Here is an 18047-nt window from a genome sequence, read left to right on the forward strand (position 1 = left end):
AAAAAAGTCAGAACAGAAATTTGCTAAGAACTAAGGAGGTAGAATAAAATAGTTTCATTTAATCAATAATTAATTATCAAACATATACAGTTCCCAGGACTGTTCTAGGATTTGTGACATTCCTGCCTTCTTTATGCTTCTTTCTAGAAGAAGAGCAAGCTGGAGACAAAAACCATAGACATGACAAATAACTGAATTATACAGTATGTAAGAAAATGAAAAATCCTACTGAGGAAGGAAGAGTGGAAAAGATTAAGGTGACCAGGAGTACAGATTGGGATAATTTTGTTCCAATAGCCCCAGCAAAGAACACTAGAAATAAACAAAACTACGTCGGGTTTTTGTGTTTTGCCTTGTTTTATCTTGTTTCAAACTGAGCAATCTTATTTCGTCATTTTCTCCCTTGTAGAAAGAGTTGAGTACCTGGGGATTATGGTGTGTTTTATGGACTATCTCAAATTACCGATAAACTTGTTTCTATCCTAAGAACTGGGAACCTATCTACAAAAAACATAGCTGTATTACTTATCTGAAATATCCAACTGCTACCTTGAGAATTAAGCACAGTCCAGCTGCTCCAGTTACTCATATTCATTTGAGTCTCCTTTTACTTTTCACCCATTGTTTGCTAAAGGGCAGCATCATGATGCCATATGTTTGAGACATTTGAGAAAGGGAAACTATTCACTGAATCCAATATATCCAATAACTTCCTCCCCCCAAATCCAATCTCTAGGATGAAAGGTTCCCATCACCGTATTTTAGCTGTAAAACCATTGGTCCATCTCATGGATCACCAGCATCCTATAGGAACTTTCATTGGGAAACTACATTTCTACTAGTGATACTTTCTATCCTTTACATTTTATGTTTTAATTCTCTCTGGATTTCTCCATTCTTGAAAAAATTAACTGTGATACTGTCCTCCACCATGTTTTAACCTTCTTCATATTTTAAAATGAGTGCATACCACCCACACCTTCTTAATTTGAAATGAGGTAAGAAATCTTTTTCCTCCTTAATTAACATATTATTTTTTAAAAAAAGCATTCAAGCTTTTCAGTATATGGATAGTACAAAACATTTGCTGGAGAGATATCTTATCATTAGATATGGCTACATAGCACATTCCTTGAAATATTAAGTCCATCTCTGTCTTAAAAATCTGATGACAATACAATCTCAAGGAAGTAAAGTTTTTTAAAATGTGTCACACTGGTTAGATTTTGACACAAGTTACATCAATCACATTTCCCCTGAGTGTTTCAGACAATTGTCAGCAGGCATAATGTAATATGCTTAAGACAATGTTGGCAGAAATATCTTCCGGGGATAAAGGTAGGTATTTTTTTTTCCTTGAGACATTTTAAAGGATAGTTGAAGTGTAGTCACTAACTACTTTTTATTTAATATATTTATTTTTAATAGAAATGATGATAAAGCACCAATTGCTGAATTTAATTATTTGAGCTTAATTAGCTGCTCAAACCACCTTCTCAAGACAGTCATTTTAATCATCCAGGAGGCAATGAAATGATAAAAGTGACATGGCTTCCAGTAAACATACTAGTTTTATGAGCTGAGATGCAACAAAGTAAAGTAGCAAAGATGAGTAGATACTTGAATACTAATTATGTCCCTTGGTGATATATGGAGGTACATTTGGATTGATAGAAGCTTGAAAGTCTGAAGAATAGAGTATGCAGCTTTATCATCACAAATTATGTGAGCTTATAGGTTTATTATGTTGGGAATATAATAATGACTTATACGGACACATATTTTTTTTTCTCTTTGAAACAAACTACTCATTAGACTGTATTCAAGAGGGCCTGCACTTCACTAGCTATGCACCTAGAGTTATATAAATAAATGAACTGGTTATGTTCTTGGCAACCTTATATCCAGGTAAAAATTTCATACAAAATGAGAGTCTCTGAAGGAAATTTAACAAAGAAAAATATTATCAACTGACTTTATCAAAATGTCCATAAGCTTCCAACACTAAGGCATTTGTGAAAATTCAAATGTTTTAGGTGCCAGTTTTAATTCTGTTTAATTACCCACTGACAGCATTTCAACTGCCAAAGTATTCACATCTGCCATGGTATCCCACTGGCAAAGTAAACATACTATTAATGAATATGGGAACACAACTCTTAAATAAATTGTGAAACCAAATATTTCACATATACAATATGGTACAGGTTTGACACTATGATAGATGTTGTGATATGCATACATATCTCTAATGTTCATCAAGCACAAATGAAGATAATAAAATACCTTTTACGACTAGGCTGCCAGTGTTCTTTGCAACGCCAAACTGATTTGTAGCTATGCAAGTATATGATCCGGCATCTGACCTAGTAACGTTATATATCTTGAGGCTGCCATCCTCTGAGAGAAACACTCTAAAAGGAAAATAACATAATTAACAATAGTAAGGCTCTCAAAACTAAGCCTTAACCATTTATTTTTCATTTTATATTTTCATTTTAAAATATTACTAAAACCATGAGCATATTCCTTTCCTTTTATTCTATTCTTGATTGTGAGCAATCTCCGAATCCTCATAGTAGAACAAACGATATTTGTTTTTATTCTGACACAGTACTGATCATTATCATACTATTACTTGAATTATCATTGTTGATTTTTATGCCCATTAAAAATAAAATGGATGCTTGATGCTACAGTGCCCATTTGTTTGGTTAATAATAAATGCAACTACTCACTATGCATTTTGAAAAGTCAACTCTCTAGTGAAAATTGAACTTGGCATTAGAGAAATGCAAGCTAGTTTTTACATTGTTTAGTTGTAGCTTTATAAATTGCTCTTATTTAGCACTTTCAACCACCAAACAACAGGGTTCTCAATAACAGTATTTGCCAGAGCTAGTGAATTGAAGGAACCATCTACATGGTTTCATAGCCAAAGGGCCCAGGCTTATCCAGTTATGTGGCCTATCCCATAAAAAATAGGGGTAAAGTATAGAAAGAATAAAGCCTTCATGAATCAGACTGAATTAAACAGTCCTACAATACATGTAATCACATAGCACATAATAAAGGGATAGCTGCGTAAGAAGTTCTAATCTTTCATAAAATGATTCTTAAGTTTCTTCTGAAACTCAGAAATAATCAAAAGCAAATACTAGACCACTATTGTAATCAGGGAAACCCCAAGATTGGCTTCTTGACAAAATCACCATCAAATGTTTTAATAAAGAGACAAAAAAAGGAAAACTTAAAGCATGTGCCAAATTTTATGTCTTATAAATATAATTAGCAAATTTTTAAAAACATGCTTTTAAAATACTAGTAGGTAGTCAGGGTTGTGTTGTGCAAAAATAAGTGATGAAAACTAATTTGTCACAACAGTAATTTTAAAAGAAAGAAAGACATAATAACAACTGCCATGCATGTCATATCCATTAACAATACCAAACAGTATTTGTTTCATTGCAAACATATCATTGTGCCTAATATGTGTATCACACAAAATGTAGCTAATATAATTAATTACCCAATTTGAAACCTAGGGAATATCAGCCAACTACAATTTGTCTGAAGCCAGCTCCTGATGTTGGGTTTATTATTAGTGATGTGTTCCACATTCTCTCATCAAGTGAGTAGCTGGGGCCACATTTGGGTTTAGAATGTTCCATGGCATACAATCAGATTTTTGTTTAAGTAATTATCTTGGAGTACTCCCCAGCAGCAGACACTTGATATCGCATTTATTTTCTGAAATGTCTGGATTTCTTGATCTCAATTTACATTAACAGTTGAATCATACCATTAATGATACTGTAATAGTAAAGCTATTCTAATACGTAGCAAACTCCAGGCCAAACATAATTCTGTAACTGATTTAATTAGAAGAGATCAATGTGAGAAGCAATTGGGTGCATCACTTATCTCTAGAATTAAGGAAAACCCAGGAATTTTCAGCAACATAGAAATGTTAAATTTTGGCCAATAAGACCATTTAAATGATATAAAATATATATCTGCTGGTATCTAAAGGCCATCAGACAAATTTCCCAGTTGGCAATGCCAATGTTTATATGTCATACAATTTTTCATTTAGCTTTCAGAAAAGAACAATTCATGTAAAGAGTGGTTTATTACTACCTTTTTCAGGCTCATGGTATATGTTCAATAATGTTTGTTAAATTGAATTGAAATTGTCATCATTGAAATTTATTATTTCTGTTGAAATCTTATTCAGTCAACCGTTACTTCTCAAGTGCCTAAGACTGAAATACTGAGAAAGCAGACCGAGAAAAATTATAATCTGTCCAAGAGTAAATAGCTAGTAAATATTAGAGAATAAATTGAAAGTTGTTTCTGATTATCTCCAGCACTCATCCTCTTTCTAGAACATCCATAGTTACTTGCAGTAGATTAATTCTTCATGTTAATTATGATGTTTAAGAAGTTCCTGTTGAATCATCATTAGATGCCCTTAGAATAGTCATCTGTGTTTACTTCTCAAAATGTGGTCTCATCCCAAACCTACTGTATCAAACTTTGCATTTTAACAACATATCCAGTGATTGGCATGCACAATAAGGTTTTGAAGCATCGATCAGTTAATTATAAGTTAAACTTTAGTCTGTAAGCTTATCTTTATCTCTAAGCAAGAATCCACACTGTTCTCATAAGACCAATATGCAAAAATATATAAAATAAAAAAAGTTAGATTTAAATACTTTATGAAAATAACCAAATCAGTAACCAAACTGATTTATCACTTATTAAAAACAGATTATAAAAAAATAACTCTCCATAGCAACTTAGGATATAGAAAACCAGAAGTTTAACTATTAATAGAAACATAACATGATAAAGAGTATGAATATTTCAACTTATTTAATTTTTTAAATTAATAAGAGATGGTAAAATATAGTAAGAAAACTTAATCTATGATAACATAGATGGAATGAAACCACATAATCATACCTAATTTTATGTAGAATAATTAAATGAAAAATAGTAAAGAAAAAAAGTCCTGAGAATTCCCAGTTCTGTCATGTACTAAAATATGGCTTAGCAGAAGTAATTAAAATGAAAGAAAGAAAGAAAGAAAGAAAGAAAGAAAGAAAGAAAGAAAGAAAGAGAAATAGAGAAAGAAAAAAGAAAGAAAGAAAGACCAAATAACTAAAATTAAACTGTACTAAACAGTTGACATTTTCAGGGAGGGAAGAATGCACCTATAAAAATTAGCTGGAACATTTTAACTCATCATTTTGGTAATATTCATAGATAAATATAAAGACTGACTTTTTAAATTCTTCTTTTGGAATATTCTAAAAGGTAGTTTAAAATGGTATCTGGAGTAATAGAAAGGGCATATTAATAAAATATATTAAAATACTTTATCCTGATTTCATATAAGCTTCTTTGGTATTTAAAACAAAACACAGCCACAAGTATAGATAAGCTTGACTATCAAAAATATTTGAGAAAACATCCTAGTGATAAAAATAAAGATTTTTGTGAATAATTAGCTAAGAGAATATAGCTATAGAGAGGAAAGCATAGACAATCAAGTAATGGATTACATACCATATATATTTATATTTATATTAGGACTTAGTGCAGAGGTTACAATGCTAATAGACAATAAAAGCCTAAATGAAAATATGTGAGCAGCATTTAAAGTAGTACGTCTTCTAAAAATTCAATAGCAATTTACAAACAGAATAGAAAGCCCAGGAATAAACGCTTGATTATATAGTCAATTAGTCCATGACAAAGGAGGTAAGAATATGCAGTGAGGAAAAGACAGTCTCTTCAACAAATAGTGCTGGGAAAACTGGACAGCTACATGAAAAAGAATGAAACTTGACCACTTTCATACACTGTACACAATAACAAACTCAAAATGGATTAAACACCTAAATGTGAGACTTGAAAGTATAAAACTCCTAGAAGAAAATATATGCAATAATTTCTATGACATCAGCCACAGAAACATTTTTTTCCCTTTGTATCCTCTGGCAAAGGAAACAAAAGTAAAATTAGACTACTGACCATACCAAAATAAAAAGCTTCTGCACAGCAAAGGAAACCACCAACAAAATGACAAGTCAACCTGCTGAATGTGAGAAGATACTTGTAAAGGAAATAATCCAATAAGTGGTTAATATCCAACATATATAAGAACTTATATAAATCCAAACCAAAAACTCCAAATAATCCTATTTAAAAGTGGACAGAGGACATGAATAGACATTTTTCCAAAAAGGACATACAAACAGCCAACAGAAACATAATAATATAATAACATTACTAATCATTAGGGAAATGAAAATCAAAATCTCAATGAGATATTACCTCACACTCAGAATGGCTAAAATAAAAAAGGCAAGAAATGACAAGTGTTGGTGAGGATGTGGAGAAAAAGGAACCCTTGTACAGTATTGTTGAGAATGCAAACTGGTGCAGCCACTGTGGAAAACAGTATGGAATCCCTCAAAAAATCAAAAATAGAATTGCCATATGATCCAGTAATGCTACCAGTAGGTATTTACCCAAAGAAAACAGAAACACAAAGGCAAAAAGATATATGTACCCTTATATTTACTGTAGGATTACTTCCTATAGCCAAGGTAGGGAAGCAACCCAACTGTCCATCCATGGAAGAATGGATCAAGAAGATGTGGTACATATGCAAAGGAATATTACTTAGTGGAAAAAAAAAAAAAAGATCTTGCCATTTGCAACAACAGGAGTGGACCTATACGGTATAATACTAAGTGACCTACACAGAGAAAGACAAATACCATATGATTTCACTCATATGTGGAATGCAAGAAACAAAACAAACAAAGAAAGAGACAAACAAAAAAAGAGTCTTAAATACAGAGAACAAACTGGTGGTCACCAGAGGGGAGGCATGTGGTGGGAGGGCAGGGGGGTGTTGGGTGAAACAGAAAAAGGGACAAAATTTAATAGCAATTTAAATATATAATTGGAAAAGGAGCAATGCTAAGACTTTCTTCCTTCTAAACTTTCTCAGCAAATACTTACTAATATCTACCGAATTCAAGCACAATATTAGATGTTGTAATAGAAAGATGAGAAATAGGGTGTTAATTACCAAGAACACACTTTTCTTTTTTGAAAAGATTTATTTATTTATTCATGAGACACAGACTGAGAGAGAGAGAGAGGCAGAGACACAGGCAGAGGGAGAAGAAGGCTCCCCGCAGGAAGCCCAATGCGGGACTCGATCCGGCATTCTGGGATCAGACCTGAACCGAAGGAAGGCGCCCAACCACCGAGCCACCCAGGTATCCCAAGAACATACTTTTCTATGATTAAACTCGGTGATCAAAGTCCAAGGAGGTTATTGTTACAAGTCAACTCTACTCAGGCTCTCTACTAATTGTATAATAAATGTCAACTCACTGAATACTTAAGTCAAACTTTTAAGCTCACTATTGTTAAAATGCCCAACTTTCCTGATGGGGAAACTGAGACAAGGAAAAAAGCACTATTTCACTCACATTACTCACTAGGTAGTATAGGGCCAAGATTCCAACCTGTCGTTCTCTATGGACCAGGAAGCAACTATTTGAGCAAGTGCTCTTTCACTTCAAGTTTCCAAAGTATAGTTTACGAATAGGATAGTTACTAAGAACACAAATTTGAGCGGTTTACTTATTTTATATATGTATATATCTTTGTGCAGAATAATCTTTAATATTGAAGATATTAAATGTCAGAGAGTCCACATGCACATTTTCTCAGGGTTCTCAACTTTTGTGAAATCTTAAAGGCAAGTCTGATATTCCCTACTATGTGAGAGTCTGACCACAAACATTAGGCGATAACAATGGCAATACTAATACTGCTTTGCCTGCTACTGACTCTTAGCTCTAACATTAAATATTTGTAACCACTAGGCCAAGTTACTCAACTTTCCAAGTCTTCAGCTTCTCATTGGTACCATGTGGATACTGATATTGCCTGTGTCAAAGAGTAATGAGGAGTGAATGATATAAACTATTTAAAATGCTTAGCTTAGCACTATGCCTGACTGCTATTTAGCAGTCAATAGGTAGGTTTTTAATGAACCAGTTTCTCATTCTGCCAAGGAATATAGGCACTTCTGTAACTCCATGAACTTTTGTCACACATCATTTTGAACAAAGAGACCCGAGAGGTACATGCCAGGCTTTTTGAAAGGAGCCGAATGCCAGGAAGACTGTTCCCAGCAGTAAGTTTCGCTGCCCAAGACCCTCCGCTGAATTCGTGCAACCTCCTGTCTGTGTACTTGTCAAGTTGCTCTTCCTGAGCCACAATGTTCTCATTTTTATTTTGGGAAGGGAAATAGGGTTGCTATGATAATTGAATTAATTAAATGCCAGCTGTTATTCTCATGCTTACTCTTCAGTGATACTACTAGTCTTTGGCCTTTGCTCTCCTCCATGATTCAGACTTGGATTTTTGATTCTCATTTTGGTTCCTACTCATGCCTGATATCTTAAAACTCTTTTGTCTGATTGGATTCGGTGGTACATTTTGAGGTTTTAACTGACATGGTTATTGGTCCCTGGACTGTGTTGGGTTTGGTGACATTGGGTTCTGAAACTCAACTTACACTGAATGTATATTTCCTCCTTAGCACTTCCAATATAATCGATTCATAGTTAAGCGATAAATGCCCTTCCTCCCAAGTCTCCATTCTCAAATATTCACTTAGTTAGAATATTTCAGCTGTTCTCACTATCAAATAAAAAAAAAAAATTCCCCCAAATTACCAAAGATTAGTACTCTATTTAGGTGATTAAATCACAAATTGAGGCATTTGCATTTAAAATGTTCTGTAAAAATTAGAATTTGGAGACATTTACATGTGTAGATGTAACATGACCACACATAATTTGAAAAATTAATAGTTGGCATTTGTGATATACTATATTATTCCTCTAATTGCATTCTGGGCATAAAAAAGGTAGAAATTCAGAAGTACAAGCTGTTCTGACAGGTGACATTGGTAGATTTTATGGTGGTATTAGAAAACAAAACGTGGATAGCAGCCACCAACATATGTAAGCATTTTAAGGTTAACTGATAAATTGAAGGAACGTTATGTGAAGTAATTGAACATCCATTTCAGTCTTCCTATTGGGAATGTTCATGGCATAAACAGGAAACAAAAGTAATAGTCTACCCATTTGCCTGATTTCAGATCCTTTGCCTTTACCTGATGTGTTACTGTGAATGAAATACCAGGAAGATGGATTACAAATAGAATGAACTCATAGGACTCTTTTACCTGAAACATGTCAAATTTTATGTCATTCTGAGGAACTACAGAAAGACTAATGTAGAATGTTTTTATCCTTGCTACCTGGGTGGCATGTGATAACCTGTTTATTATAAATCTCCTAAATATAAAAGAGATTAGCATTCTCATTTACTTATGACTTCAGTGAATCTATATATCCAATCTTTGGTTAACCTACATACAGAAAACAAATCTGTATACTTAGATCCCACATGAATCAGAAGTAATGAAGGCTCTTTTTTTGTTTATTTGGTATCAACGATAGTCCATCACAAAGTTTGAGGATGCAGGTTACCAATAGCTAAATTTCTTAAACTAAAAGAAATTAGGGCATTGGGCAATTATAATTTCTTATTGCTGAAACTAGAGCAATACTGCTATTTTTATAGTTAGATTATTAACTGGAGTATTGCTTCCAGTTCTGTCTAAAGATAATACTGTAGACCATGAAATTTTAATTGACGGTCTAATTTTACTGATATCTAGAAAATGCAAAATAGATTGGATTAAAATGAGTTAGATATGAAGTAGAAAAGTGTGTATAAATTCTGACTCTACACAATTTAGGTTTTGGGTAAAATGTCCCACTGGATTCCATTTTAGATCAAATATTGATATTACATTTTAATAATTTTAGCACCTGATTATCATAGCTAAGGTGTGATATCTATGCCAATTTCACTGTCATTTAGTAAACTATGTCTTAATAATTCCTTGTTTTAACAAACTACAAAAAATGACTGACATCAACAAACAAGTAAATATCAAAGCTAGCTCATTTAAATTAAAGTAAAGGTTCTCTTTTCCATCTTTTTAAGTCAATAACTTTAAATGGCTCTAATGGTAATTATACACAGAAAGTAGCTCACACCTCAGGCCAAGGAAAATATAAAGATTTAATCAATGGATTAATGCAACCCTATTTTATCATTCTTTATAAGACCATCAGAGCATTAACAGCAAAAACAAGAATGAGATCACACACGTGCGTACACACACACACACACACACACACACAAAGGAGAGAAAGAGATGAAAATAGAATAAAAAGAAGTGCTATCTTGAGACATGATTGAATGAGTGACAGAAAATAAAATTTAGCCTCTCTACTAAATGATGTAGATCATTCTCAGTAAAACACAATACACTTAAAATCTTCAGTCAGTTCTAAATGAGAGAAAACATTTACCAGGACATTCAAGAAAATTTATGGAAGAAATTGTTAATTTAAATATGTTGTCTCTTTTACTTTTCTGCCATTCAGGACAGAGCACAGATATTCTTTTCAGAAGAGAGTTGTCCCAAAGAGAAAACAAATGTGCATAATTTGCTAATCTTTTTTTAAGAGTATATAGTTTACAGACTTACCAGATGAAACCCGGAAAAAAGGCTCTTCCCCAAGTATGTAGCACAGGATTTGCCCTCTAATCTGCTTATGTGAATCCCATCCATCTTCCCAAGCATACCCTGGATTCCCACTATTACAAACACACCTTATACATTGTCCCTGGTTCTCTCAGTGTCATTGGCTGTCAAAGGCTCAAATAATTTAATCCCATCATAAAATGGCAGCCAGCAGACCATTCCCTCTTTCTTTCCTTCCAAAGACTGTTCCCACAGAGCTTCTGTCTGGAGATAGTTCGTATGTCAGACTGATGCCAAACTACCAGCTGTGTGTTTCTGTTCTCAAAGTGAGTCAGTGGCCAGTGCAATAAAATATGATCCTGCATTGTTGCCCGTATGTACCTGCCTCACCCTTAGCTGTTCCCCAGGGAACCTGGCAAAAACATGCAACTCCTTGACCATGCTACTGTATTTTCTCTTCCTCATTCTCCAAATATTAAAGATTAGTAATTTTTCCATATCAAAAAACTGATATGCAAGGAGGTTTAATACTTTACTTAGCTATAGCCAGGATGTATGTTTTCTGATCCTGAGTGAGTACTTTTCCTATGAAATCATTACCTGAAATATTATGCTACCTTGTGTTTTGAATTTTCTCTTTTTTAAATGATTTCTTAGAGTGGTTTTAGGTTTGCAGTAAAATCAAGAAAAAAGTACAGATTTCCCATATACCCCCACACATTCATAGTTTCTCATATAATCAACATTCCCAATGGTGGTACACTTGTTACAACCAAGGAATCTATCTTGGCACATCATAATCATCATGATCGTCCAGAGTCCATAGTTTACTTTAGGATTCACGCTTGGTGTTGTACATTCTTGGGGTTTAGAAAAATATATGTAATGATATATATATATCCATCATTATAGTATCATACGAAGTATTTTTACTGACCTAATAAGCTCCGCTTATTTATTCTTCCCTCCCCCAACCACTGGCAGCCACTGATCTTTTTACTGTTTCCCTACTTTTGCCTTTTGCAGAATGCCATATAATTGCAATCACATAGTACATAAACTTTCAGATAGGCTTTTTTCACTTACTAACATGAATTTAAAATTCTTCCATTTCTTTTCATGGCTTGATAGCTCATTTCTTTTTAGCACTGAATAATATTCCATTGTCTGGATGTACCACAGTTTTTTTTTTTTTAGATTTTATTTATTTATTCATGAGAGAGACAGAAAGAGAGAGAGACAGAGAGAGAGAGGAAGAGACACAGGCAGAGGGAGAAGCAGGCTCCATGCAGGGAGCCCGACATGGGACTCAGTCCCTGGTATCCAGGATCACACTCTGGGCTGAAGACAGCACTAAACTGCTGAGCCACCTGGGCTGCCCCAGGTTTTTTATTCATTTACTTATTGAAGAATAGCTTATTTGCATCCAATATTTTGCAATTATGAATTAAGATACTATGAATTATAGTGTGCAGGTTTTTGTATGGAGATAAGTTTCAAGACCTTTGGGCAAATATTAATGTGTGTGATATTTGGATTGTATGGAAAAGGTATGTTCAGTATTATAAGAAACCTTCAAACTGTTCTCTAAAGTGGCTATACAATACATTCCCATTAGCAATGAATAAGAGTTCCTGTTGCTCCATATCCTAGCCAACATTTGGTGTTAGGATTCTAGATTTTAGCCAGTCTAATAGGCATGGAGCAGCATCTCATTCTAATTTGCATTTTCCTGCTGAAATATGTGGAGAATCTTCAAATATGTGTTCACCACTTAAATATCTTGTTTGGTGAAATGTCTCTTAAGGTCTTTGACCCATTTTTTTATTGGAGTTATTTTTTTTATCCCTGAGTTTAATCACTATTTGCATATTTTAGATAAAAATTCTTTATCAGAATATTTTGCAGATATTTTCTCCTCATCTGTGGCTTGACTTCTCATTCTGTTGGTACTGCTTTTTACAGTGCACGGTTTTGGGGTTTTTTTCCCTTTAATTTTAATGAAGTCCAGCTTATTATGTGTTTCTTCCATGAGTCTGCCTTTGCTGTATGTGAAAAGTCATGGCCATACCAAAGGTCATTTAGGTTTTCTCTTATCTCCCTATCTTCTGGGATTAAAAAAAATATTTTATTTATTTATTCATGAAAGACACAGAGAGAGGCAGAGACATAGGCAAAGGCAGAAACAGACTCCCTGCGGGGAGCCTGATGTGCGACTCAAACCCAAGACCCTGGGATCACATCCTGAGCCAAAGGCAGACACTCAACCACTGAACCACCCAGGTGCCCCACCTTCTGGGATTTTTATAGTTTTGTGTTCTATATTTAGGTCTATGATTCACTTTGAATTAATTTTTGTGAAGGGTGTTAAGGTCTGTGTTTAGATTCATTTAAAAATTTATTTTTTTTCCCAATGTGGATGTTCAGTTGTTTCAACACCATTCATTGAAAAGATTAAATCTGCTTCGCTGTACTGCCTTAGCTCCTTTATCATAATTTTCTTTTTAGAAAAGTTTTCACTCTCTAAATAGACTGTAAGCCTAAGTTTTTTGAGGCAAGTAATATAGAGGTTTTAAGACAATGGACTCAAAAGTCAGCTTGCTTTTTTGTGTTTTGGCTCCCCCTTTTTGGCTGTGCTTGACTTCCTTGTAAAATTCACATGTAAATGGGGATAATGGTAATAATAATAACATCGATTTGTTTTAGAATTAAGTTTTAAATGTATTAAAGATGTTGAGTGTAAGCCTAGAGAATAATGAGAGCTCCCAAAATGGTAACTATTACTCTTGGCTTCTTGGTAATCTTTAAGAATATCTATAATTCATAGGTACTTGGTAAATATGCTTTCTGATTGCATTTACTCTGAAATCCTTAGCCTTTTCTTTGTAGGTCTACATGTATATTTATTATCAGTAAATTCAGCAAACCAACAGCAAGTCACTTAGATAACCTCTTTGCTTAAAAATAAATGCTAGGCATAGGTATAAGCAAAGTGGTTATTTGGCTAATCGACTTTTTGTTAGTTTGCTGACACTGTATAAAGTAGCACAGGAACTGGAGAGATAAATTCAAATCAGACTTACCAAGGATAAGGCTTGAATATACAGAGTAAACTTTAATCATTCTTTTGTACAATTCCAATCACAAAACTAAAGTTTTAACAAAGGCCATCATAAAATCTTTTGAAGTTATTGTGGACCCTGTTGGGGCTGGAGAGGGTGTTTCTAATTAACTGATTCACAGAAAACACAGCAATTATATCTGTAGTATTTTCTTAGCCTCTGTCCTAGCTTCAGACAAATAATTTCCAGACAAATATTTCTTTGGTCTCCTGAACTGAGTTACTTTAAGCACAGTATATTTAAATTTATATGTTCAATGGGAGGTAAGGCAGGAAAAATAAAAAAAAAAAATGAAAACCTACATGAAGTGGCATCACCAGTTGGAAGCACAAATAAATTCGATTTTGCTATGTTTTGTCAGAAAGCACATTTCTCTTGGTGCCTAGGGAAAAGTCATGCATGGGTACCTTTATGTTGACCCTTTTAACACCCCTTTCAACAAACAAGAGGAACATCTATTTTAAACACATTAAATAACTAAAGATATGCTTCCCTAGATCGTATTAATTAAACGTGATTTGGGGGTCATTACACAACTAACTGAAAGGGTTTAACTTGCAAAGGATTGTTTAGAAATATTACCTGGAGATTAAAATGGACTCAAACACTTTTTAATTTACATGGAAATGAAAACATCACTGATGCCAGTGTCTAATTTTTTTTTAATTTCTGGTTTCAGCAGTTGTATTTTATGCCTAATATGTAATTGATTGGTGTGAGCAGCCAAATGTTTCAAAGTTAAGTTCCCATGTTCAACTGTCCTAAACTTCAAATCAGATATTCAGACCTTAGAACTCATCAAAATGTGACTCCTTGTTTAATATACCCAAATAATTTAAGCACCAGCTTTGTAGTGGCTGATACACAACAAAAACACGGATTCTGGGTGACTGAACTGTGACACAAATTAGGAGATGGCAGATAAGAGCAGTTGCTAAATAACATAATTATTTGGTGTCATGATGTGTCTTAATTCTGATGGCATGCCAGAATGTGCTGCTAGGCTGATTCTCATGAAATGTTAAGGAAAAGTGATTTAACATTAACAAAACAGCATCAGATGGAAAGCTTAGCTAAATTAATCCAGTGGAGAGGCCTAAGAGGAGTATTTAGCTGTTCAGTAGAAGGAAAGGAAAGATAAAGAAAAGTGTCTCCATTTGCCGCAGCGTTTTGGGATGCCAGAGAACACACAAAAGGGAATTAATACAGATTCATATGCTAACATGCCTTACAACCCAAGCAAATCAAAAGAATATATAGGAAATTATAAAGCTGACAAAGGACAAGAAAGTTTGTGAACACAGGACTTAAAAGACATTTTTAAAGAAGTATGCTCCTAAAATAACTAGAGGAGAAGCAATCGAAAACACAATGGGAGGGAGAACTGTGCAGAAAGGAATGGAGAAGTTCAAACATTATCAGGATTTTTGGCTACACTTTAATTACATTTATGATGATTAACCTATTGTGTGATCTCCTTAAGACTTGGAAAGTCTAAAATGTAAAGTTGTATCTGCAGCATACTTTGAGATAGATAGATAGACAAGATTCAAATACAGCCCTGTGACTTTTTTTTTTTTTTTTTTTTTTTTTTTACAGCCCTGTGACTTTAAACCAGTAATTTTATCCCTGAAATTCTTGGTTTCCCACAGGCATTAAAAAGGAAAAACAGATGAGGGAGTTGGGCTGGACATTTATGATTATTGCCCCTTTTCATTCTAGCTTTGTCCTTTTGTTATTTCAGAACACGGTGTATCTGGGAAATCTTTCCCCTGCCATCTTGAATGTGGTTTTGGCAGTGGATATGAATGGAGTTTCCAGTTCTGAATCCCTTTTGGCTACTGAATTATTATATTCTTCAGAGTCTACAGAGCTAAGCTTACAAACATGGCTGAGAATGAGATACCAACTTGGATGCGACTCCTTGTCTGCTAACTCCAATTATTTCTTCTTCTTAATTATAATACATAATTTCATACCTACATAAAGTCCTTCATGGAACTTATGGAGTTTACCCTTATTTATTGAATTTGCATTTCTATGTCCATATGTCACCATAAATTATACTGCATGTTACGTTAAAAATCCAATCAGTCATTTGAATATCATAGATGTAGGAAGCCAAGCCACTAAGGGGACTGATTTAAGACTCTGCCTATGTCTTAGTGCTATGATAACATATAGACCTATTCTATACCTTTTACTGATGGAAAAATAGAATTTGACTGTATATACCACTGTTTTTGGAAGAATTATAATTTGAGCTGGAAAAAATAATGAACAAATAATGTATATAGTATGACAGCCTGCTTTTAGTTCTACAGACAGATGCTGTATGATGCCAGAAAACTAACTAGAGGCCTACACTGTGGTGTTTAGGATTATACAACTTTGGAGTCAGAGCCTCCTGGAATTGAATGCATTTCTATTACTCACTAGCTTTGTGACTAGGTAGATGTCTTTGGGTAGATGTGATGTTTAACTTTGCTAAACCTTAGGTTTAACCATTAAAAAAATACAAATAAATAATACCCCCCTAATAGGCATCTTATAAAAAATAAATGTATCTAACATCTTAATACACTACCCATCCATGACAGATACTATAAGTTGATATTATTACCAGTAATATTATTATTATTTGATGAGACTCGGGGTCAATAATGAGAAGGACAGATTTCTGATGGTCTTGGTTGATTAAATCTGAGATAGAATTTTAAAAAATGTGTATAACATTTATACATATGTATAAATGTGAATAACTTATAACATATAAGTGTATCCAAGCATCCCTAAGAAGTCAGAGTCAACCGTTGGATGGCTTACAAAATGATGTGTCTGTACTTAGAGGAATAATATACTGCATTGAGGAAGGTAAGTGCATATCCAAACCTTTTAACTGGCATCATATGTGACAATGACTATGCAGTAGACAGCCACATATATAGCCAGTTCTTCCACTTTTGTTTACTAGGAAAAATTCCTACCTACCCTTCAAGTGCCAGCTCAGTTACCTCCAAACTGCTGAAGCCCTTCTGAACTCCTGTAAGCCGAGTCAGTCCTCACCATCTTCTGTCTGTGATGACACATGCCCCACTGCACTGGAGCTGTTGACCTGTCTGCTTCCCCCATGAGACTCGGAGCTCATTCAAATTTATAAACCCAGAATTTTTTCACAGGGCCTGTCAAATTGGTTTGCAACTATGCTTATAAATAAATGAATAGTTTGACAAGTCACACTTGAGAATCAGATTTGTCACTCCAAATCAACAATTCTCTAACTGTGCTCTCAGGAGATACAGGGCGTTCTTAGGGCACACCACAGGCTGCTGGAAGGAAGGCAAGGCAGTTTGTGGCTGCTGAGGGCAGGTAGAAGGGTGGGGAGTCGGGGGTGGGCGAGGCATTGAGAGGCTCTGGTTTGTCCTCTGGGGCATTAGCCAGACCGGTTCAGTTTTAGCTCTTGTATGAAATGGGCTCCAGCATAAATTTTATTTGGAAGCAAAACAAAAACAAAAACAAAAGCACCCCCCTTCCCCTAAACACAGTTCTACTGTGGAAAAAGAGCAGAAAAAAAAAGATTTTAAAAATTAGGAAACAATAGCCAGTGACTACAAAAATGCTCTGACAAGCCTGACTCTTCATTGTGAAGATATTAATAAGACTCACTTTTCACATTGTTGGTTGGGTTTTTATTTCTTCAACTGGATCATAGTTTCTATAAGATAGCAATTCTATCCTTTGTATTTATTTCTATTGGTTTATTTTCCGTATGTCCATCAGCATCTATGAGAAAATAAGGGTGTAACACAAACCTGTAGAGCAAACATTTTCTTTCTAAGGAGCATTGTACTTTAGGCAAATCAAGTAATCATTTCTTCCCTCAAAAGTCAAACTAAGAACAAAAGGTCATTTGTATAAATTGCACTAATAACTGACCTTTTCTATCTATAAAGTTATTGCTGTTGAATATTTATGTAAACTTTGGAAAATACAAATGTCACTCAGAAATTAGAAGCAAATACTAAAGTAAGTAAATATCATTCCAAGGCCAATAGTATTAATATTTTTAAAAAGTAACTAAAATGAGGACTTCTATTTCCTCAGCAGTGAAATAAGATAAAGAATCAAGCATTTTAATATAGGAATCAAAGTTCTGGGGGGAAAGGAGATAAAATGAAGTTTCTATTTTTCAAGTAATATGTTTGCATCAAACCAATATTTCTCTAAGGGGTATTCAAACATCTCAGCTT

The 18047-nt window shown here is 34.1% G+C and overlaps 1 protein-coding gene across 4 annotated transcripts in view; it reads right to left on the minus strand.

Moving 5' to 3' along the window:
* Positions 1-18047, minus strand: part of CNTN6 (contactin 6) — a 280895-nt gene that overhangs the window by 45849 nt on the left and 216999 nt on the right. For all 4 annotated transcript variants that reach the window (XM_025984667.2, XM_072720394.1, XM_072720395.1 and 1 more), the window contains one exon: positions 2287-2414. In XM_025984667.2, coding sequence (XP_025840452.2) covers positions 2287-2414 — 128 coding nt within the window. The remainder of the gene's footprint in view (positions 1-2286; positions 2415-18047) is intronic.

The sequence above is a fragment of the Vulpes vulpes genome, chromosome 9, assembly GCF_048418805.1.
Source record: "Vulpes vulpes isolate BD-2025 chromosome 9, VulVul3, whole genome shotgun sequence".
In the NCBI taxonomy this organism is placed as follows: Eukaryota; Metazoa; Chordata; class Mammalia; order Carnivora; family Canidae; genus Vulpes; species Vulpes vulpes.